At 39.0% G+C, this 22,091-nt stretch overlaps 1 protein-coding gene across 1 annotated transcript; it reads right to left on the bottom strand.

The window, feature by feature from the left end:
- Window positions 1-2,018: 2,018 nt before the first annotated feature.
- On the bottom strand, window positions 2,019-17,883 carry LOC137785846 (apolipoprotein B-100-like). Its single transcript, XM_068577372.1, has 28 exons — window positions 17,826-17,883; window positions 17,628-17,657; window positions 16,802-16,914; window positions 16,538-16,683; window positions 16,308-16,455; window positions 16,032-16,184; window positions 15,482-15,606; window positions 15,282-15,367; window positions 14,705-15,149; window positions 14,488-14,602; window positions 14,259-14,405; window positions 13,969-14,180; window positions 13,654-13,849; window positions 13,379-13,558; window positions 13,068-13,271; window positions 12,807-12,974; window positions 12,496-12,701; window positions 12,209-12,391; window positions 11,995-12,125; window positions 11,701-11,911; window positions 11,444-11,616; window positions 11,069-11,232; window positions 10,865-10,974; window positions 10,402-10,775; window positions 3,675-9,689; window positions 3,470-3,581; window positions 3,086-3,272; window positions 2,019-2,996 (listed from the first exon to the last, which is right to left on the bottom strand). The coding sequence occupies exons 1-28, from the start codon at window positions 17,881-17,883 to the stop codon at window positions 2,019-2,021; spliced, it is 11,370 nt and encodes a 3,789-aa protein (XP_068433473.1).
- Window positions 17,884-22,091: the final 4,208 nt, after the last annotated feature.

Genomic DNA, 22,091 nt, shown 5'->3' with positions numbered 1-22,091 from the left:
TGAGTTTCCAGAATGCATCATACATGTTGGGGCTGGCTTAGGTTTGAATAGATTGCATAACATTACATAAGAGCTGTCATGATGTGGGCGTGTAACTTAAGCAACGTACATGTTTGTTGTTCACAAGTATATCCGTCCAGAAAAATACAACACATTGCGTGCATAGACTGTTGTGAAAATTTTTTACAAGTACACTTTTGTATGTGACACACTAAAATAACATCTGACTGACTGCTATCGCCTTGTATCTTCAGGAACTACCTGATAACGTGTTCTAATACTGTTTAGGAGAGACAATCATGGATCAAAGGTGTCAGTTTCTTACAATGTTCCTCAAAAGCTCAGTCAGGGGTTCAGTTGAAATTGTCTCTCCCTGTTATGACTAGTTTTATAAAAAACTAAAATTGCATATATTAAAACTGCAAGCTAAATTATTTGCAGAACAAAATCTGCTGACCATAAGACAGCCAAACACATTTACCACTGTGGCATAGTTATTTTTTACAGCCACACCAAACGCAGTACAGTTGGTACAGATTGATTCACCAATATGTAGATTCCTATTTAAGTCATATCATTGTAGTGTTCAATGGTTTATAAAGAACATGTTATAGTGCCCCTCTATGGTTGCTAATAGACATTGCATTTGTTGGCCTATTCAGGAATCTGATATCCAGTTTGTCAAGCTGATTAGACCTCTGCTCAGGTTGAAAGTGGGATAGAGCTCTGATGAGAAATCATGAGGTCACAAGTCTTACCAGTAAAAATTAGACACTCTTTTTCTTTCCCACTTGCTGCCGCACGCACAGACCTTAAAATATGCTTTTAGCCTGTGTGTTATTATATTTTTTAAATTTAAATTGCGGGTAAGAATAGATTGTGAAGGAATTTTTACAACCCTTTCCATCAAAATAACAAGCGAGGTGGAAGTCTAACGCAACCACTGGCTGCCACCTTATCTAGCTTTTTGTATTGATCTAAAGAGGTATTGGATAGACAAATCCTCATTTTATCTTCGCATATCAGCTGTTCTTTGTCCGTTGCAGGCTTTCGAAGCAAGCAACAAGAATAAATAAAAACAAGGGAATCTGACTAAAGTTAATCTGGCACACCGTGTCATGCTGCGCAGTGCTGCGTCATGGACATAATAAGTAAAAGTTTGAATCGTTCAAACCTATATATCTTTTTAGAACAAATATTCAAATATCAATTTTGTCCAGTTTTGACAGCCTGAGTGGCTGTACAGATGTAACTTGATTAACTTTGCTCGAGTGGATGCTGGGCTTTTCTTTGCAAATCATAACAACTGTGTTAGATTTCATGATGTTCAGATATATTTGTATTTTTCAAATATAAGATTAAATAGTATACTATTAAATAATATAATACACTAGTATGTACAGTAATACTATATATATATATATATATATATATATATATATATATATATATATATATATATATATATATATATATCCTGTTAGCAAAGTTATTAAGTGTAGTTTTTCACAAATTCAATTGAATTGTATCTCAATTTTACTTGGATAGAATGAAAATTAACCAACATAGTGCAACATGCTTCAAATATTTATATTGTAGTTCAAACATGCATTGTGGTTTATAGGCATAATAAATCTATAATTAGTTGTTAATTTTCATGCAGAAGAAAGTAAGGGTTGTCCTTAAATATTGAGAAAAAATGCTGCTCAACAGGCTTTAATAAACACAATTTATTTCACAGCAATATTCAACACAAAGATAGAAAAATGAGACATGCAACACACATAGCATACAGATTGTTATATGCACCGTTGTTACATGTAATATCATTATTATATGCTTATCCATCCATCTATGTTTAAATAAAACTGAATGGGATAGCTTCTCTTCATCTACAATTTGTTCATTTATGTTTTTGTTTTTAAATATTTTGAACACTTATACATTCAGGTTAAGATAATGCTGTAGCAATTCAAGGAGTAGCATTTCAATATTGTAGCTTATTGGTGAATGTGCAATTAAAGATTAATCTCAATTTTTCTACCCTTAATTTTGATATAAGGCATGTATTGAGCCTGCTGCAGATAGTGCGTAGCATTGTAGTAAAATTGATTTACTACAGATCTGAAAATATCTAGAATGTAATTAATGCTGTCATTTAGAGACCAAGTGTCAACAGCTGTGTTTACATACTTGGTTATTGTTTTCATTAAGTTGATTTGCATGTCATAGAACGCATTTATGTAGACAGCAATGGCCTCAATTACATCAGACTTTAGGGTGTTGTCAACAAAGTCCTGAGCTTTGTCAACAAACAATTTTAAGGTGTCACCCAGTTTCTCCAGGAACATGTCTACACTCTTCAGATGCTTCAGAAAATCTACAATAGGATTAGGCATAGTCTTTAACCAATCCCTAATCTCATCAATTATTTTTGCTCCAGCCATGACGTCACCAATGGGCATTGTGACCTGAATTTTTCTGACCATGCCAAACATGGCACTGAAGACATACTCTAAATTAACAGCCACCCGGTGAATTGTCTTTTCTAGCACAGTAGTAATGCTTTTGGTCATTTTATTGACCACCTCAATGAGGGGGGTCATCTTCTCAGAGCCAGGCAGTTTGACTTGGGTCTCTCTCAGGACCTTGATGGCATCATCCAGGAAGACCTGAACAGTCTTCTGGTACTGAGCAATAGTGTTCCTAAAGAGGATTGATACCTGGCTCAGATGTGGGGCATGTGTGTTTGCAACATTGTGGACCTCTTCAGTATAGTAAATAAGAATATTCTTTAGCTGAGCAGCATGTTTGAACGGTTGGTATTTTGCAGCAAAGGTAGACAAAGAAGAAGTGATGGCAGGAAGTTTTCCCTGTAGTCCACTGATCATGATGTCAGGGACCTCCATGTTGATGACCATCTTTAGATTAATTTGATCAGCGTCTTTGGCAGTAGCTTTGACGGTGAAGATATCAACATCCTTCCCAGGATCAGACTGTAAAAGAGTAGAAACATAACATGAGATAAAAAAAAATATTTGATCATTATAATTCTGCAAATATAATAGCAGTATGAGCTCCTTACAGCATAACGTCCGTAAAGCCTGGCATTCATTTGAGATAGGGCCCTGCCATGTAGCTGAAGACCCAGAAAGCCACTAGATGGGATAGAAATTGTGGCACTGATTCCATCTTTGCGGACAGCATAGCGTAAGTTCATGTCAGTGAAGGCAGGGCTAATCATGTCCACGATCAGGGTGAGGCGAGAGTCACTGTAGAGACAGGCAGGAATGTGTCATAAACAAGGCCACTTCATCCAAGAAACTTTACAGAACATAATTTCAAATAGCTTTCATCTTATGTTGTCTTTTCTTGGGATATGTGTAAGAATGTGTACGTTCTGGAGTAATGAGTGAAATTACAACTTTGAATTTCAAAACTTATCTCACACAGTGCTGAAATCTGTTACCTCAATGTATGGGAAAGAATGTGTTGAATGTCCATGGTCAGATCGTTGTGGATTAAAACTGCCTTCCCAGTGAGGCTTATGTCAGCATTTTCAAAGTTTATAGAATTGGAAGCTGAGGAGGAGGCACATAGACTTTAGTTAAGTACAGTAAATTATGCTTTTGCTTTAAATGTAATAGTTATATTATAAGCTAAAAATAACTTACAGTTCAGGTCATATTCCACAAAGACAATGGCAGACGTCGCAGAGGACCTAAAGTTGACTTTGAAGACAGGAGCATCACCCTCTACTTCAGCTGCAACATTTGTAGTGTACAGTGGGCTGACAAACTTGCCAATTGTAGATATCTTTTGCTTAGCGGCTGTCACTTCTATAATGGTCTTCTGAGAGATGATGAGGTCACCCAGGCTGCTTTGCTGAGATATGTCAATATCCATATCAGCAGTCAAGGAAGAGGTTGGTGCAAAGTCAATGGTTGTCTGGGCAATATGCTTCCCCTTGGTGTTGAAACTGAACACGTTTGCCTCATTGTTGCCAGTATATTTAAGCACTGCAAATACACGGCTAAGGGAAGCTTCTACAGCAAGATTCTCATTTACATCCATGCTAATAACTTTGGTGGTGCCTTGGTTAAGCTTGACATCAGCAATAACCTTGGAGGTGGAGCGTATTCCATCATTATTCAGATACAGATTAATGTCATTATCCAGAACTGCTAAAACTAGACTGTCTTCAAGCATTGTGCCATCCATGTTGGCCTTTGTAGATGACTCCATGGAAACATACTCAAAGCTTCCCTCCAGCTTCAGACTGTGGTCTGCCTCGGCCTTTCCAACAGCATTGATCAAAGGGAGGTTTAAGTCTCCCTTTATTCTCAAGGTGGAGACAGCATTTGCTTTGGTTTTGGTGTCTGCAACCAAATTTTGGTTTGCCTCCAGGTTGAGTATGGGCAGTTCAATCTTTGCAACTGTAGCCACAGATAGAGCAGTTTCAAAGGTCTCAGTACTCATACTGACGGTGCTGTCATGGGTGCCTTCAATGTGAGAATTTTCAAGAGAAAGGGAATTGGCCAACTTGATTCCTCTCTTGGTGGTCAGACTGGTGGTACCATCAAATTTAGCTTTTAGACCCTCAAACACAGAGGCTGTGGTAGCTCCCAGACGGAACACAAAGTCATCCTCAGCATATAATCCAGCATTGACATTTAGATTAATGATGGCCGACTTGAAGGACAGCTCAGTGATCAGGTTACCCACAGAAGGAATCTGGATCAGACCCATCACATCAAGGGGTGCAGCCTGGCTTTTCTGGTATACGATCTTGGCATCCACATTAACAGTCTGGTCCGTGGTAGTCAAAATGTCTTTCAGCCCGGTTTGGTCATACAAGTCAAGATCACTAATAGCTGGGGTATGTGAGTCAACAAATGGAATATATATCTCAGGTATGCTTATTTGCTTAGACAGGAAATCAAGGTTTGCTTCTCCTTCGACAGCAGAAAGCATAACAGCCTCCCTCTCATTGTTGTTTACAGTGAAGTTGTAGAACATTTTGTACTGATTGAAACGGGCCAGAGCTATAGTATTCATATGTTGCATGTCAGGCCTAATTGTTGCAGAGTAATCATTCTGGAGATCAATTTTGACAATAAGAGCATCATTAAAATTGACCTTGGTGTTTCCCTTGTTCTGAAGCCTGAAAACAACCTCTTTGGGACAGAGAGAAAAATCGATCACGTTGTATAGGGCTGCATTGAAGAGACCTATTACATCTGTGCTGTGGGTTGCCTTCAGTTCAAGCTTTGGGTCATGCAGATTGGCATAAACCGATCCCACTAATAGGTTATTTTTGATTGATGGGCCTTCTGCTTCAGAGCGAACATCAAACTTGAAATATCTGAAGATGTCAAAGTCCGCACTCAGGGTCTGTTTCATCTTCAAAAGAATTGTATCTGTGTCACTAATGAAGATCAATTTGACGGTACTTGGATTGAGATTAACTTCTAGGTCACTTTTGTGTGTACTGTCATGAGAGTTGAAGGTGGTAGTACCCTGATTTCCAATAGTTATTGTAAGAGAAGTACCTTCCTGACGGGCCACACCTTTTTGAGTTACAGATATCTCACCAGAGAGGCCTATGATGGAGAGGTTAAGCACATGTTTATAGGAAGTGTCAATAGTGGCAGATAAACCACCCTTAGTTGCCAAGAAAACTTCATTTAAAAGCTCAGCATTGTATGGTGCTGTGTTGGCCTTCACTATAGTCTTGGCTGAGGCCTGGGCTGAAAAGTCATTAAATGTCACAGATGTATGGTGGTCCAACTCAAGAAAATTGTGAGTGAACTTAATGGTCTCAGCAGCAATCACACAGTACCACTTGGGAACAGCAATACGAGCTGTGGAATCCAGGTTGAAGTTAAGGTCTTCAAAGTGGAGGGATGTCCCTTGGGAAGTTAGAAAAGCTGTCAGATGAGGAGTCTGATCTACATCAAGAGAGCTCTGGACTTCAACACCATTCCTAATAGTGTAGACTGGGGAGTTGACTTTTATTTCATAACTCAGTTTACCAAATCTTGGAATCGTGACCTCACTGGGAATGATTGGCAGCTGAAATGGTGGGAGTTGGAGAGTCTTTATAAGGTCCTTTGCTGGAACATGAGGAAGAGTGGGAAAGGCGAACTCGGGTACAGTCATTTCAGGAAGTGAAAACTCAGGCAGGGCAGGAAGATAGTTCAAAGTTAGGTCTCCAAACGAAGCACCCATATCAAACATCTTAATTTCGAAGATGAGAAGGAAATCAATTATGTCAATAAGTATCTGCTTAATTTCATTAGTTGAGATAATGGTGGCTTGCACAGTGTGGATGCCCAAGACAGTGAACTCAGGGATGTCCAGCTGTGATGGGATTTCAAACTTGTGTAGCGTATCTATGCTAAACTTCACAGAAGGCACAACAAGATTGGTGAGAGGAATGTTAAAAGATGGCATGTTCAGCTCGGCTTTCATCAGTCCAGTAATGAGTCCCTCAATTATCTGCAATACCTCACGGATGATTTTTTGCTCAGGGGCCAGCTTCTTAATTATCTCAACCATACTGCTGAACATATTAGTGGCAATGGTTATGAACTCTGTACAGCACTTCCTTGTCAACTGCAGATAAGAGGTAATTTCAGCATTCACATCCAGTTTTGCAATTTTTTCTTTTAGAATTTCAGCAAATGCTTTCATATTTTTTAACACAACCTGGTCAAATATATCCTTCACTTCCGCAATTTGGATTTCTCTCACTTGTTGCAAAAAAGCCCTGACAGAAGATACAACAATGTTGGCAAACATTCTTGTTGCATCAAGTTTTTGGGGGATTTCAAGAAACCTAATCAGGTCATTCACATGAGTAGTGTACTTTGTCATCATTTGATTGCTGTGATTAACAAAGTCTTTATAATCAAATGAATTCAATTTCTGTTCAATAATGCCAATATATAAATTCAACTGTGAAATAATATCCTTCACCGCAGTTGTTTTCAAGTAGTGAAAAGCACCCTGGAAGACTTGCATGATTTTGGTAGGAATGTCTGCATCCTTGACCATGTTTGCCACCGCCCTGATATTTTCTTCTATTCTGAACTGCTTGATGAGCTCCTCAACCTTTTCCAAGACAGCCTCAACCTTTTTGTCAATCTCAAACTTAACAATCAACTCTCTCAATGTGCCATATAATGTGTTGATCTTACTGAGGATGTCGAGGTCCTGAAAAATGTCCTTAATATAATCTATTATATTGCTAAAAATCTTTGTTGGTATCTGACTTATTAGTTTCTCAATATGAGCGTTCAAGTTGATGGATGAAATAAAGTTCTTCATCTCAGCAACACATTTCTGCATTTCAAAGCTCTCAATCATTTGTTTAATATTGTCCATGATTTTCACTAGAGTAGCCTTGAAATCATACTTGAAATCAATATCACGCAGGAATGCAATTCTGCTGCCACTGAGCTTGTCCAACTGAATCTCATCAATAACCTCCTTTATGGTATCAATTACATATACAACCATTCCCTGGATGTCATACTCCTCATTAATAGCATTTAGCTGTTCCTGAATCTTCTGAATGAGAGTTTCAGGCAGGGTGCCACTAACAATAATCTCTCTCACCATACTAAAAACGTGTTGGAAGTAAACTGTGAGATCCGCCAAGAGTTTCTCTACAATAATCTTCAGATTGCTCAAAGAGGCTTCCACATCCTCCATGGAGATGGCATAGTTTGGGGTAAAATCATTGAGGTACTGTTTCAGCTGAATGAGATAGCCTCCTATATTCAATTGAGCAACATACTCACTTACATGTTGTGAAATAGCCTCAAGTTTATTCCCGATGTCCTCATTGTTGATGTAGTTTTGCAGTGTCTCTGCAACATCTACAATAAGCATCTTGGTGCTTTCAAAGGAAGTAGAAATACTTTCAATAATAGGAAACTGAATAATGTGACTATTTGTGCTCTTGTCATACTTGAGGAAGCCCGAGATGGTAAATTCCTGGTTCTCTGTGGATTCTGTGTTTAGGATGTTTGTGAGTATGGTACTAGAAACCTCAAATCCAGTTCTTTCAGCAGTGTTGTAAACACTCACGTCCTGATTCAAAATGTGGTGATTCAATTTAGACTTCACTCTGAAGCTGGTCTTCTGCTCTTGGAGTGACAGAACAGTATCCATCTTATTGTCAGTAATTATCTCAAAGGAAAAACCAGTGTCTAGCTGCTGGTTTATTGATGCTCTGCATTCATGTGAAGTAGCAAAAGCCAGGGGTTGTGCTTTAAGCAGGAACTTGCCATAAAGCTGGGCACTGTGCTTTCCATACATGGTTATGTCTCCATCAGCATTGAAAATGGCATCAATGTTGAAATCGAAAGGAACAATGCTACAACGGATGGTGTGGTCGAAGCGCATTGGCTGTGAGTTGAAGCGGGCATCATTGGTGATCCTGGCAGCAAGACCAATAACTTCAAGCTCGGTGTTGTGGCTCATGTGCGTTCCCAAGACTTTTCCAGTGGTGCTGCACTTTGCGTTGGCTGTCATATCAGCATAATTTACCTGATAGGTGTGCTTGATCTCTTCCTCACCATAGATGGCTTTCAGGCTTCCAGTCAGATCCATCTTGTAAAGCTCTGCCTGCAGCTGAGCTTCATTGATGAAGTCGGCTGACAGAAGTTTCAGATTGTTTTTAACATTTGCAGCAGCAGTGTAGGGTTTCATGTCAACGGTGATATCATGAGTGTAAGTGACATACTCACTGGCATGGGCTTCAGCCTTTGAGTTGAAGTCAAGGCTAGAGAGAGTAATGGTCAGAGTGTTGGCATTATCAACCTTGATGTCAGACATTGCAGCCTTGTTGGTAATGGATAGAGTAGCCATTGAAGCATCAAGCGCAGCATTAAAGGTGTTTTCTATGGACAGGGGACTCTGGAGGGTGGTTGTTCCACTTGTGGTCAAACCGTCCTTGTTCATTTTCAGAGTGGCCTTATGAGTAGCCTCATTCTCCAGGAGCTTCATGGTGGCATCACTGTTCACAGCCAGGCCATTGACATCAAGAGAGGCAGTCAGCAGAGAATAAACATGGTTTTCAGAGTGGTCTGCATTTGTCTCCATTCTCATGAGGACTTCACCAGCACCAACAGAGGATTCAGCCTGGTTACGTATCTTCACACCAAGAGCAAGGGCATTTGCATCACATTTGAGTGACAACTTGCTGTCTTTAAAGGAAAGCTCAGCAACATGGGTCAAGGTGTCTTCAAAGGCATTGGTGTTAGACACAACTGTAAGTTCACCATTGGCAAGAGTTGCTGCAATTTTGTTCTGGGCCTTACCAATTGTGGAGTCAAACTCAACAGTAGAATCAATATTTGCTTCTGGCTTGAATGGGAAGATGGAAAATGACTGGGTTGAAATGGTCTTGCCATACATGGGTCCAGCCGTGAAAGTTCCCTCAACGTTGCTATCAGCAGAAATTTCTTCAGTGTTGAAACCAGTCATGGCATTGTGCTTGAGTATAATACTAAGACCCAGTGGGCTTGTGGCTTCAATCTTGCTGTTTGATTTCAAATTGATTTTGTCTGTGATGGTTAGGTCCTCAACAATACTAATCACAGCGTCCAGGAATTTATGTTCCAAAGAGCTTTTCAATTCGGCCTTGATGGAATCAGTGGTGGCCAACATTCCAGAGCCTACATAAAGCACAAAAGAAGAACAGATTATTTATAGCTTGATAACATACATTTTTTTCACTGTAATACTTGATAATATAAATCTAAAATTTCTGTAGATGCTTTTCATATTCATGTCTAGTGAAGTTCAGATTAGGTAAGTGAGGTCAGTACAACACAGCTGTGCAGCTGTAGTTGTGTCTAGAAATATCTGGTTCTCAAGCGAACTTTAGTCCCACGCCTGCACTTCTCAACACACACACTTGTTTATCAGTATGTTGACACTAGAGAAGCAGACAGGACGTTGCACGTCCCTTTCTGTGAGAAGAGATGAGAACACAGGATTCTCCTCCTCTTGACAGTTTAGAGCCAATTGAATGTTACATTGCTTATGTTATGTTGATGACGGAAAACCGTGTGTTAAAGAGCCGAACTTCCGGCTGTTCGGGGTGTTGTTTTAGACGGTCAACCTGCGTTGACTGGACGACTCCCTGCTTTTGCAACCGCTTGGTACTTTACCTGTGATCGAGGAAATAAATTACGAGAAAAAGAGAAGTTGTCGAACTGAATTCTTCTGGAGGCTACACCAGGCTACCAATATTAATACACGCTAACATACTGTATCCCAAATTAAGTATAATTTGTTCACATTAGTATGACTGTAACTGAAAACCTTTTTAAGTGTGTGTTTTATCAAATTCTGGTTTCATGAATGATATTGACTATGAAATACCTTTCATCTTCATTGAGAGGATGTCAATTGGTGAGGTTCCTTTTACTTCAAACTCAGCTGAGTAGCTTGGTGTTTCCACAACGTCTTTCCCAGCAGCCATTGAGGCCTCCATGTTGTAAAGGTTGCTCTTCATCAGAGTTGATACCTCAGCTTTTCCAAAAAGAGGAATGGACAAAGTAAAGCTCTCGGGGACAACAAGCTCAGGGATTGGAATTTCCACGGAGACAATCTCCAGTCCAAACTGAGGTAGAGACACGGTGGGTGTGCTCAAAGCTGATGGGAAGTTAAGATCTTGTGTTGACTTTCCTCCAAGTAGTAGAGGGATGGCAATGACGAAGTGGTCATTGTTGAAATGGTAGACAGCCTTTGCCTCACTGTTATGAAGACAAAAGTAAAATGAATAAATGTCTTGGGTAAAAAGCGAGTGTCTTTAAACATTCACCTGAAAGTTTTTATCACTTACGTATTCAGGAACAGTGTCTCCGGCAGGGAAATATCTGGCATATCAGGTACTCTGAAGTTCTGAATGTAAGGGAGATCAGCACCATACTTTTCCATGTAGTTGTTTGCTGCCTAAAAAACAATAACCAGTAATTTATTATTTTTTCAAAATAAAAATAAGAACAGAATAGAAACTGTGAATATTCTTAAAATCAAAGATTCATACCTCCACAAACTTCTTGAAGATGTGACGGACTTTCATGTCAGTCTGCCCCACATGCATGTCAAGAAGTTGGTTGGCGTACTTATCAACCACATCACCATTTGGCAAGCTGGTGACGTCAGCAGTGCTCACATCAGACTTGAACTCAATCTCAAATTTGCTGGCATCTGCATCAATAGAAAACAATACAATTACTGTGGCATTTTCTCTGAAACAAAAGGGCCCCATATCTTGGGCCCAGAATGTTAACCATAATTCATGAATGCCAGATGTAACTCTAGTTGGAATCCAACCTAGATTTTAATGTTCCCGTCAAAAAAGAAAGCAACTAATACATACATTTGCTTGTAATATTTTGGAAAATAACTGCAAAATTACCATATTTCATTGCAATTTTCTGCTCAGAGTTTGCGGCCATGACCTTGATTTCACTCTTGAGCTCCAATTCTAATTCCTCATCGCGTTTCATGTTGGCTGTGATGGTGGCATCCGCATTTATTGAGGGGACAAGAAGTTGTACTTGCAGCATACCCTCCTTCATGGCCTTCAGACTGAAAAATGTGCTAGTAAGTTAGCATACAAGTAGTTGTGAGGGTGGCATTAATGTTAATAAGGATTGATGGTTTATTTCTTACTTGGCACGGCCAACCAGAGAGAGCTGAGGGATGTTCTTGTTTATGAAGTCAAGAGAGATAGAGTGAGTTCCTTTGCCCTTGGTGTTTCCATCAACAACACCCAATCTGAGTCCAGCCTCCACATCGTAGTCAGGGACTTGGATGTCAGCTGTGATGACATTCTTTCTTCTGTTATATTTCATGACTGCTCTGGCTTCAGTGGACTCTGAACCTGTTGTTGACCAACACATATATTAATATTACACAACTACATAAACAGAAAGGGGTTATCATATTGTACATAATATACTTCACCTTCTGCCCTCAGAACCAACTTCACAGAGTCAACCTTTTGCCGGCCCTCTTCTCCCTCTCTAAGGAGCTCGTAGGCGACAGTGGCTGTGTACTCAATGACTTCACCATTGGGATGGAGTTCTACAGCAAATCTATGTAAATAATTCAGATGTTTAGCCAATATTGATAAGCGATTCCTTTTTTAAAGAAGTTTATGTGCTGTTGGTTTGCTCACTTGCTGTCTCCATTGAGGGGGAAGTAGGGGGCTGTCTTATGGGAGAAAGCATCAGTGTACTGCAGAACAGTGCAGTATTTCATTCCAGCGAAGAAAGGAGTGCACTCTTGAACGTCAACCTTGTCCATCACCATCGGGGGGATGGTCTTCACCTCTGATCCAGTCACTGCCACCAGGGTGTTTCTAAATGTTGAATGTATAAAAGTTTGAATGTATCTTTATCTGTTTTAATTGAAATGTAGAAAAATTAAATTGTTGCAATCCAAGGCATAAGATCTTAGACATACGTCATTTGGATGAGCTTGATTGGACTTGTTGGAGCAGGGATGGTCAGCTTGACACTGTCAGGTCCCATGGAGATTTGGGCCTTTAGCCCACTTTCATGGAAGAAGTTGCTGTGCATCTCTAATCCAGAGTTGACATATTCAGGGATGTAGGAGCCAATTTCAGATACAAACTCAATGCCGGCGGAGGGCATGAAGGTCACTTCACTCTGTGTGGACACAATGGAGAAACGTAAAGGGTTTTGTTGCAATCTGCTGTGCTATTTATTGTGAAAAGATATTGCTAGAATTTAAACACATTTATGAATAATTACCATGTCACGAGCAACCTGAAGTCCACCCTTCATACCAGGGGTGAAAGTACCAGACATTGTAATCCTCAGAGGCACACCAGTGACAGTAGGCAGGAAGAATTCATTGTCCATGAAGATGTAGTGGGCAAAGATTGTGTTGTCAGCCTTGGTCATCAGTGCTATCATGATCTGTGGCAAATGAAGATACACAGGAGACATTAAAATCACAGACAAGGGAATACTAAATTAAATCATTATTTACTCTTAATAAAAGTTTCTTACATCAGTTGGGAACATCTTGAACATGCTGTCAATCATCATGGCAGCAGAGTAGGCCATCTCCTCCATTTCGTTGGTCCTCAGATATCCCAGCTCATTTCCCAAAAGTCTCAGATAAACCATTGCCTCGGGAGACTGTGCTGTCTTCAATTCTCTCACGAGTTTGTTGAGGTTGCGTCCGATCTCCCTCATCAGGTTCTGGGAAGCCTAAACATGGATGTTCACACTTTCTTAGAATATTTTTCCCTTACAGAGAAATGTATCATCATGATTACAGTAGTTGTCATGTGTACAAAACATCTTGTTCTGAGTACCTGTCTCTTCATCCTGTCCTTCTTCAGAGCAGGGAGCATATTCTGCAGAATCTCATTCATTCTGAATGGCATTTTTTCAGAAACAAAGTACATTGTCTTCAGGGTAGTGTCGGGAAAGAAGCCATTCTTTCCAAACAGGGCATCAACGGTCGGCTCAAATCCTTTTCCCTCCATACCAATCTGTAAAAGTGATACATTTTTCAATGTCACAAATCCTCCAACTGAACACATTTCTCCAAGCAAAATTTGGATTAAAACAGCTCAAAGATATTTACCTCCATCATGTCGATGTCATAACCAAATGCCTTCAGAGTCATTTCAAGCATGACCTCTTTGGGCAGATAACTAGTACCCTCAAAGAACATGTTGCCCTCCACAGATCCAATCTTGTAGTTGCGAGAGAATTTGCTGGGGTCCATTGTGGGCCCGACCTCATTACCCTGCAGGGCATCTCGAATCTTCTCCCTCAGTCTATCGGAAAGAATAAAAATATTACTGTTAAATGTCTGATGGTGATCAAATCAGAACTCATACTTGCCATGTTGTAAAACATCTCAAGAAATATAAATCTTAAACTTCTTTTCACTTACTCTTTGGTCTCTGGCTCAGTTGAGGACAAAATGTTGGTCATGTGGGAGATCACAAAGCTCTTAACTTGTTGATCCTGCTCATTGGGTATGGCTTCAGCCAGCTGGGCCAGTTCAGTGGTCTGGGGGTCCTTCATAAGTACCAGATATGCAGCAATACGCTTTTGCATGGGGCTGGCGCTGTCCAAAAGCACCTGCATGAGGACCTCTTTGCCCTGTAACCAATAGACATTAATACAATTAATATAAAGTTGAAATAATTGTTCTGATAGCTTTTCAATAGTTTAACTCGCCTCTTCGGGGACGGGAGTCAGCCTGAACACTTGGATGGCAGCCTGCTGCACAGCTAGGGAAGCATCGGGTTGGTTCACACACTGGATCACAGCAGATCTGAGTGCGGGACCAGCAGCTACCAGAGCTGGAGCCATGTTTCCAATAACCTGGAATCAAAGGACACATTGATATTGGGCTCTTTGGTGTTGGCAGTCATTTCTATTTGGTCTCATAAGGAAGGTTACCCACTCTCAAAGCCAAGAAAGTGTTGTCCTTATCACCAGAACAGTCACCCAACTGGGCAGCCATGGTCTCAGCAACAGAGTAAATCTCGGGGATCAGCTTTCCCTCAGCTTTGTAAAACCTGTTGGAAAAAGACACTTTGCATCAAAAGCCTATGTACCTTTTTACATCAAAAGGGGAAATGTTTGTTATTTAATTTAGACGCGTGATTAACTACACTAACCTTTTGACGACATTGCTCAGGGCATACATGATGGGCTTGCTGGGCTTGAATTTGGCCATTTCCAGCATGTCATTGATCAGGAGGGCAGAGGGATTGGACACGAGTCCCATCGCAAAAACACCGGCATCTACCTCGAGTGAGGAGCTGTCAAAAGTCCTGAAGATCTGCATGATGGCGCTGCTACACTCAGGGGTTCCACACTGGGCCAGAACCTGGTAGGTCAGGACACGGGACACAGCAATAGCTTCAGGGATGCAGGGGCTCAGGGTCTCGGCCTTCATTCCACGGACCATGGTGACAAGCTTGTGGAAGAGGGGGGCCCTCTTCTCACCCTCAGTCACGGGCAGAGTGGTCAGTTCTCTTAGGAGGTTGAGAGCTGCATCTTTATCCTGGATAACACTCTTGTCCTCAACAGTGTCCATGTGAAGACCCTTGACAATGTCACCTGATACAGAAGTGAGTTGCATTGAGTTATTCATATCTTAAATTATATTTATTCTATTCTATTTATGTACATGTTTAATTTTCCCTAAATGTATAATAATAATAATATAATCAGGTATGAAGAGAAGCTTACTGCGGTCAAATTCTCTGTCGTTGTGAGTGGAAACCTCAACCAGAGTCAGTTCTTGCGTTCCAACATTGGTTACTCCATATTCTCCCCTAAGGAGACAAGACAAAGTTGAAAGGTATCATAGAGTCTTTGAACAAGACGTATCAGATTGTCCACATCCATACTGAAGCACAGTAAAGAGTCCAGTGTGAGGTTGGATTTACTTGTGAGAGTAGGGAATGATGATGTGCTTCTCAGTGCAGGACCCAGAGGTCATGTGTTTCTTCTCATTGTCAAACTTGTAGTTGCAGGTCTGAGAGCTTCTGACCATCTGGGCAAGAGGGTAGTGCTGGAAATAGACAAATAATCAAGTTAATCAGAATTAAGTTCATCTGCAAGATTTTTGTTTTATGATTTGAACAATGTTGTCGATGTTAAGAGTATTAATATTAATTGAGTGCTTTTTTTGGACAGTGTCCTTCAGAGACTTAGTACAGAAATTTGATTTGTGATAGATAGATAGATAGATAGATAGATAGATAGATAGATAGATAGATAGATAGATAGATAGATAGATAGATAGATAGATAGATACATAAATAAATAGTTAGATAATGTATTCATCCATAGGGGGGAATTAGTTTGAAGCAGTATCAACTGACAGTTGAGTTAGTGAAGTTGAATAAATCGCTTCAGCAGTGTTGCTCAATCAAAACAATGTAATTTGTGAGCATTTCGAATCCGACCAGCCCATGTGTTGCATGGATATCTTACCATGCCAGAGATTAGTGCCAAGGGGCTGGTGTGATCTCTCATGGGGCTAAACTTGTCACATTTGGACAAGTCCCTGTTGAGGCTGATGTCAGTTGCAATGTCCTCTCTAGCGTTGATGGAATAACTGGTCTTACAATTCCCATGAATAGTAGGCTGAAAGAAATATTGATATAATTTAATTGCTGTCACATTCTTTTTATTGTGTCGTAGGAAACTGTTCTCACATGAGAATGGGAACGTTGGTTAATGTTTAGCATACAGTAGTAGGAGACTTACCATATTCTTATTCTTATCTTCTTCCAGCAGAGGCACAGCCAGGGCAGAGACGATACCTCTCTTGATGTTCAGGATTGTGGTTGTCTCACCGTCTTCAGGGTACAGTCTCACATCGTACACACCCTCAACCACAACCTTCAGAGGAAACCTACAGAACATGTGTTTCATTTAAAAATGTGAGTTTGTGCAACTTGATGTCTTGGATTAGGAACATTTTTGCTATAAAGTACCTTTCCATTTCAGCAGCAAAGGCATCCGAGCTGGCTGCAGGGCCGAACACTGGGTTTCCCTCTGCGTCCATGTCAACCACCTCACTCAGGCTACAGCCAGTGGTGCGGACGATGAAACTACAAGTCTGAGGTACTTCAATTTCAACCTGTTTTAAAAGATGTTTGTAGTTGCCTTGATAAATGTAAAATGATAACAAAGTAATTTAAATCTATTTAATAGAACAAAGAATTATTCAATTTAGCCGTCAAAGTGCAGTGTCATACCTTGCAAATGGCCTTCGGTCCATTCTTCAGATTTGAAGCGCCTTTGATAGCGTTCAGGGACTCAGCATTGTACAGATATTCATACTTGTGGTAGGCTTTGTACCTTTGGTTTACTGGTAGAGAAGATTATGATTTTATGTCAGATTTCAATATGCTGCAAGTACTCGGATTAAGAACAACGGTTTTGCCTGAACAAGTTAGCCCTAATTTAAAAAGACCTGTGTGTATAAGACATTATATAGTGTTTTAATACAAAAATGTTAGGGAAGAAAAAGCAATAGACCATTCACAGTTGTCAATTTAAACATTCCAAATGCACCATGAATTATGCAATTGCTTTTGCGCAATTAAAACATGTCAGATCAATGTCGGCTGATGGACATCCATGATAGATACTGACATATATTTTTCTAAAAAATACTTATTGAAAGCTGTTTTGTTTATTTGCTTTTTCACATAATTCACTGACTGAATTGAAGTTCCTCCTGGTGAGCAGTGATGCAGTATATCCTGTATGTTGGGGGCTTTTATTGTGAAGGTTCAAATGTAATGATTAAAGTGGCATGTGCTGCTGTTGTGAATGTGCTGACATTAAGCATGGTTTCCAAAAATGATTAAATACAGAGTACTTAGTGGCTGTTTGCGTGGTGATGTGTTGTTCTGCACATATTTATGTGTGAGCAGGTGTCAAAGCTTGATTTGCATATCATCTCATAATATATAGTCCTAGTTGTAGATTACTTGAACAGGTGCAATGTAATTATGTAATTAACATTTACATTATCTTCAGGTTGTGTAATTAACTTGTGAAAGTACTGTAACTTACTCAGGCAAGTTCCCTGCTCTTCTTGGGCATCTGTAAAAACAATCATAGGGAAATCAAAACTTATTTTTTTTCCGAATGCAAGAAAGATATTTTACTTGTTTAAAGTGTTTTCACTTTGAACAATTGTGATACATTTATGGAACCATTTTAAACCATGTGAATCATTCTAAATGATGTAAATTACAAAAAGATACTTACAAGCCAAAGTAAGTGTGGTTAGCAGGAGGGAAAGACGGAGCTTTGCGTACCCCATCATGGGCTCTCCTTTGGACTCCTTTGGTGAGAACTCAGACAAACCTCCTCATTGGCCTTTTATACCAAATGTGTTCAGATGGGGGGTTGGTGGGGATTTACATACATTACTGTACTGTCCCAGCTCCAAAGTCCACTCTGTACGTGTAGAGGGACAAAGGCAAATAGTTTAAGGAGGCTCCCTCTCCTTGGCGTTTTCAGTGACAGGTCTAACTAGATATAATAACATAACAACAATAGCAGATTGTAGCATAACACCAATAATATTATGTAGTTTCCTTTATTATTGTATAGTTGTGACTTTATTAATACTCAGTATTAAAAAAAGAGACACCTTTGTAAAGGTTTATATGCAATCTTCATCAGCACATTTCAATCAACTACAAATTTCATCTTTTGCATTCAAGACATTAAAGTCTCGTCATATTATGCTTTAATAAATGATGCGTTAAGCAGATTTAAAACTCAAATTTTTATGATCAACAGACAATATCAAAGGTTTAAAACATTCACTTCATAGTTTAAAAAACATTTGTATCATAATCAGTTACAATTCTTATCCATAAGCATAACACAGAAACTGTGCAGCTATGCCCCTTGGCCACTGATAAGGAGCTGTAACACAGAACTTGAACAAGTTGTTCTCAAGCATCTTGTGAAAGCAGCAGTGGACTACAGTCTCCGTCCACTGTGTTGGCATTATGTGTCACAGTAAAATAGGTTTTACATTCTCCAAACTGGTTATCTCTTTTGGATAAAAATAATAATTGAGGGTGTGGCTATGAGCGACAGTTGGATGATATCTCAGTACACTTGCTGCTAGCTATGACTGCTCTGATGCTTTGTTAAGCTTTTCTGTCCTTGTTATTAGATGTTGTCTATGTCTGCACACATACACAAGAAAAATGGAAAAAAAACTTTCCTTGTATACACATACTTTTATTCAATAAAAATATAAAAATGTGCTAAAACCATATGCAACACATATTTGAAAGTGTATGTAAAATACATCATTGTTTACTCGTTTGCAGTCATGTTCTTAGCAGTTGCAGGTGCATCGATGCATATCTTGTGTGTTACTGCCACTTGCAGATCAGTGGACTAGACTGACACAATTTGAAGGACTTATGTGTTACTTACCCTAACCAATAAAAAATACTTTGAGCCACAATCCATTTTAGATCCCAATATCGGACTGAGGTAACTGATCCATGTAAATATAAAATAGTGGTCCCTCTGGCAGGTGTAGGCAGCGGATATCTGGGCAAAGACTGTTTCACAAGTATCCAAGCTCATTTTAAACCAAAAAAAGAAAATCATAGTCATAAGATAGCATGTGGGTTTTGAGATTGCAATATGAATGCAGAATCAATTTAAAGAGATTAGAGTGGACTTTGGCACAGTGTAACTCACATGAACCTTACATCAACACAGCTTTCGTATCACACAAACTAGTTCAAACGTATCATTGTTGACTTTGCACCCTAACTTGAGAGATGTCACGTATAACTGGTTCAAAAGGCTGCAAAACAGAAAACAAACATGATAAACAACACATAACTATTGATTCTACGTTCCCAGCAAAGTTCCCCCAGTTTTCAAGCGCTCCAACACAGCCGGTTTTGTCTTCAACTTTCGGGGGCTCTCAATAGAGATTCATTCAAACACTTAGCTAGTACAGTCCTTGTGTTTATGAACTGACATCTGATTTTGTATTATTTATTAGAACGCAGCTTCTCTCAACTGACTCACAGGAAATACTATGCAATACCATAATCCATGCATTAACCACTTATTTATATACTTCCTGTACCTCAGATTTGAAACTATACATGCGGCAAAATTTTGGTCACTCCCGACAAAATCTCACTCCAATTTCTTTGGAAAAGTTGCAGCTCTACTGTGAGACCTACGGAATAGATCTAAATCCTAAATGAGCTCTCACACGCATAAACATTATGCAAATGTTTGTTCACATACTGAGTCAGTGGTCATTTGTATTTCCATGTAAACTGACTGCATGCAAAACTGCAACACTTGTTAAGTGCACCCTCACCATTGCCTCCATTGTGTGCCACAGACATCAAAGACTGACCTCTAGTGGTCCCTGAGTAATGTGCATGAAGACCTTCCATGCACAGAAAAGGGAACAGACACCTGTTTGCCTTGAAATGGAGTCTTGTTTCACTAGTATTTGGACTCAAGGATTGCACATGTTCCCTTTTCACTTGCTTACCCAACTTATCAACATCCAAACTTTCTTCAGAGAGACAGAGTGAAAGTGGTGATGATGACGAGGATTGAGTGGCTGTGAGTAAATAATACAACCTGCAATTATTTTGGTATTCAGTCCATAAGAGTTTGATTTGATTATTTTCACAGTTCAAAGTGAAATGTAGAACGTTTTGTGATTAGCTTGAAGATTCAGCATGCGGTTTTAGAAAATCAACCTATTGTTTGGTGCACAAACATACATTTAATATCAGTTTAATTACATAATTAAAGAACACTTTTAATACATGCAGTTCAAAAGAAGTAAAGTGGATGTCACATAAGATAAGTTAGAAACAGTGATGACAGACTTTAATTAATTGCAATTCCGCTCTAAAACAAAAGTAAGATTACAAATGTGGATGCGTCCTAGTTCAGGCAAAGAATAAGGTCAATAGTACTATATGATTAAAGTTAGCATAAATATCCATAATGTCTGACAGCATTAGTCAAAATACATTCAATCGCATTTAATATCTATATTGTCAGGTATCATATTACTTCCTAATTGCTGGTTATACGCTGATTTTTTTTGTAAAGAATCATAGTGTATTATGATTCTCATATTTTTAATACATTAAATATAGGATTTTTTTTTAGATTTGTTATAATAACAGTTACAATGCATTATTATGTGATTTTAATAATATAATGTATTAGAACTATTGGGATTCATAATGCACTATTATCTTTGCAAAAAATAACTTTATTGCGTGTCATTATAATTTGTTATGATTACAGATATAAATCATAATGACTATTCATGATTGATTATAACTCATATTCATATTGACTATATATGATTATATAGTGATATAAGCACATTATAACATGTATTATATAGACCTGGGCGTCATAGAAAGTGTTACTCCTGACACAGATTCAGAACATACTGTATGTGCGTGTTGTTTAACTATCACGCTCTTCTTTATGAGGCAACAAGAGGGGCTGCAAAGTATGACCAGATGGCCTCTGACAGGGGTCACAATCACAAACAGGCGGACCGGGTCCAGACCGAGATGCCGTTGTATCTGGATCCTGGACCTACAACCGATAGATAATTGAGAATTATTACATTTTGACGGAGCACTTCTATTTGAACCTGCATATTTTTTCTAGCCTTTACGGCACTCATTCAGCGGTCCAGGAACCACAATAACATGCGTTGTATATTACATAACATGATGATAGACAGCCAATCAAATATATGTATTATGATGATTGATGGCAATTAATGGATTTCTCAAAAAGCTTTCTAGAATGTTTTTTTTTTTCATTTTTAAATCCAGCTTATATTGTAATTAGATAAGAGAAAAATGTTTATTTATTATTAAAGTATTTTTTTTATTTATAATTCATCCCATTAAATTTGAAAACTGATAATACATATTGTTGAGATATTATTCACTTGAAGTTTCTTTATTTATCAGTTGTTGACTTCATACAGATGTTGATAGAACTGCTAGGATACTTCAGTAGTTATGGGACTAAATCATTGCGCAAGTTAGACATTATTGTGATATTCTGGACCTTTTGCATGAGGAAATTTTCTCAAACTGGACCTTGTTGAACATTAATTGAATACACCTAGCCCATGTCATAGCTAGTTATTTTAGGTCCTTTGACTGATAACTTACCAGCCTGTTTGTATGTAGATGTTGCTACTGTACCCATTTTGTTTTCATTGTCTGCTCTGATTTAGTGTACATTATTTAGTGCTGTCATATTTTCTTCGGTGTTGGAATAACCCTCTCAGTGTATGTGTATATTGTTCAATATGTAAGATGTCGCGTCCAAGTTGCTGATATAGACAACTGATTGACCTAATGCATATTTAGATGAGAATTGTACACATTTAGTTGACAATGACTAAAGCATATAGAATAATGTCTAATTACACATTTTTTAATATTCTATATATATAAGTGCCATTGCATTCTT

The sequence above is a fragment of the Clinocottus analis genome, unplaced genomic scaffold (assembly GCF_023055335.1).
Source record: "Clinocottus analis isolate CAN_PGR_092001 unplaced genomic scaffold, fCliAna1.0.p SCAF_15, whole genome shotgun sequence".
Lineage (NCBI taxonomy): Eukaryota > Metazoa > Chordata > Actinopteri > Perciformes > Cottidae > Clinocottus > Clinocottus analis.
Note: the sequence above shows the minus strand (reverse complement) of the source record. Positions and strands in the feature narration are given on the sequence as shown.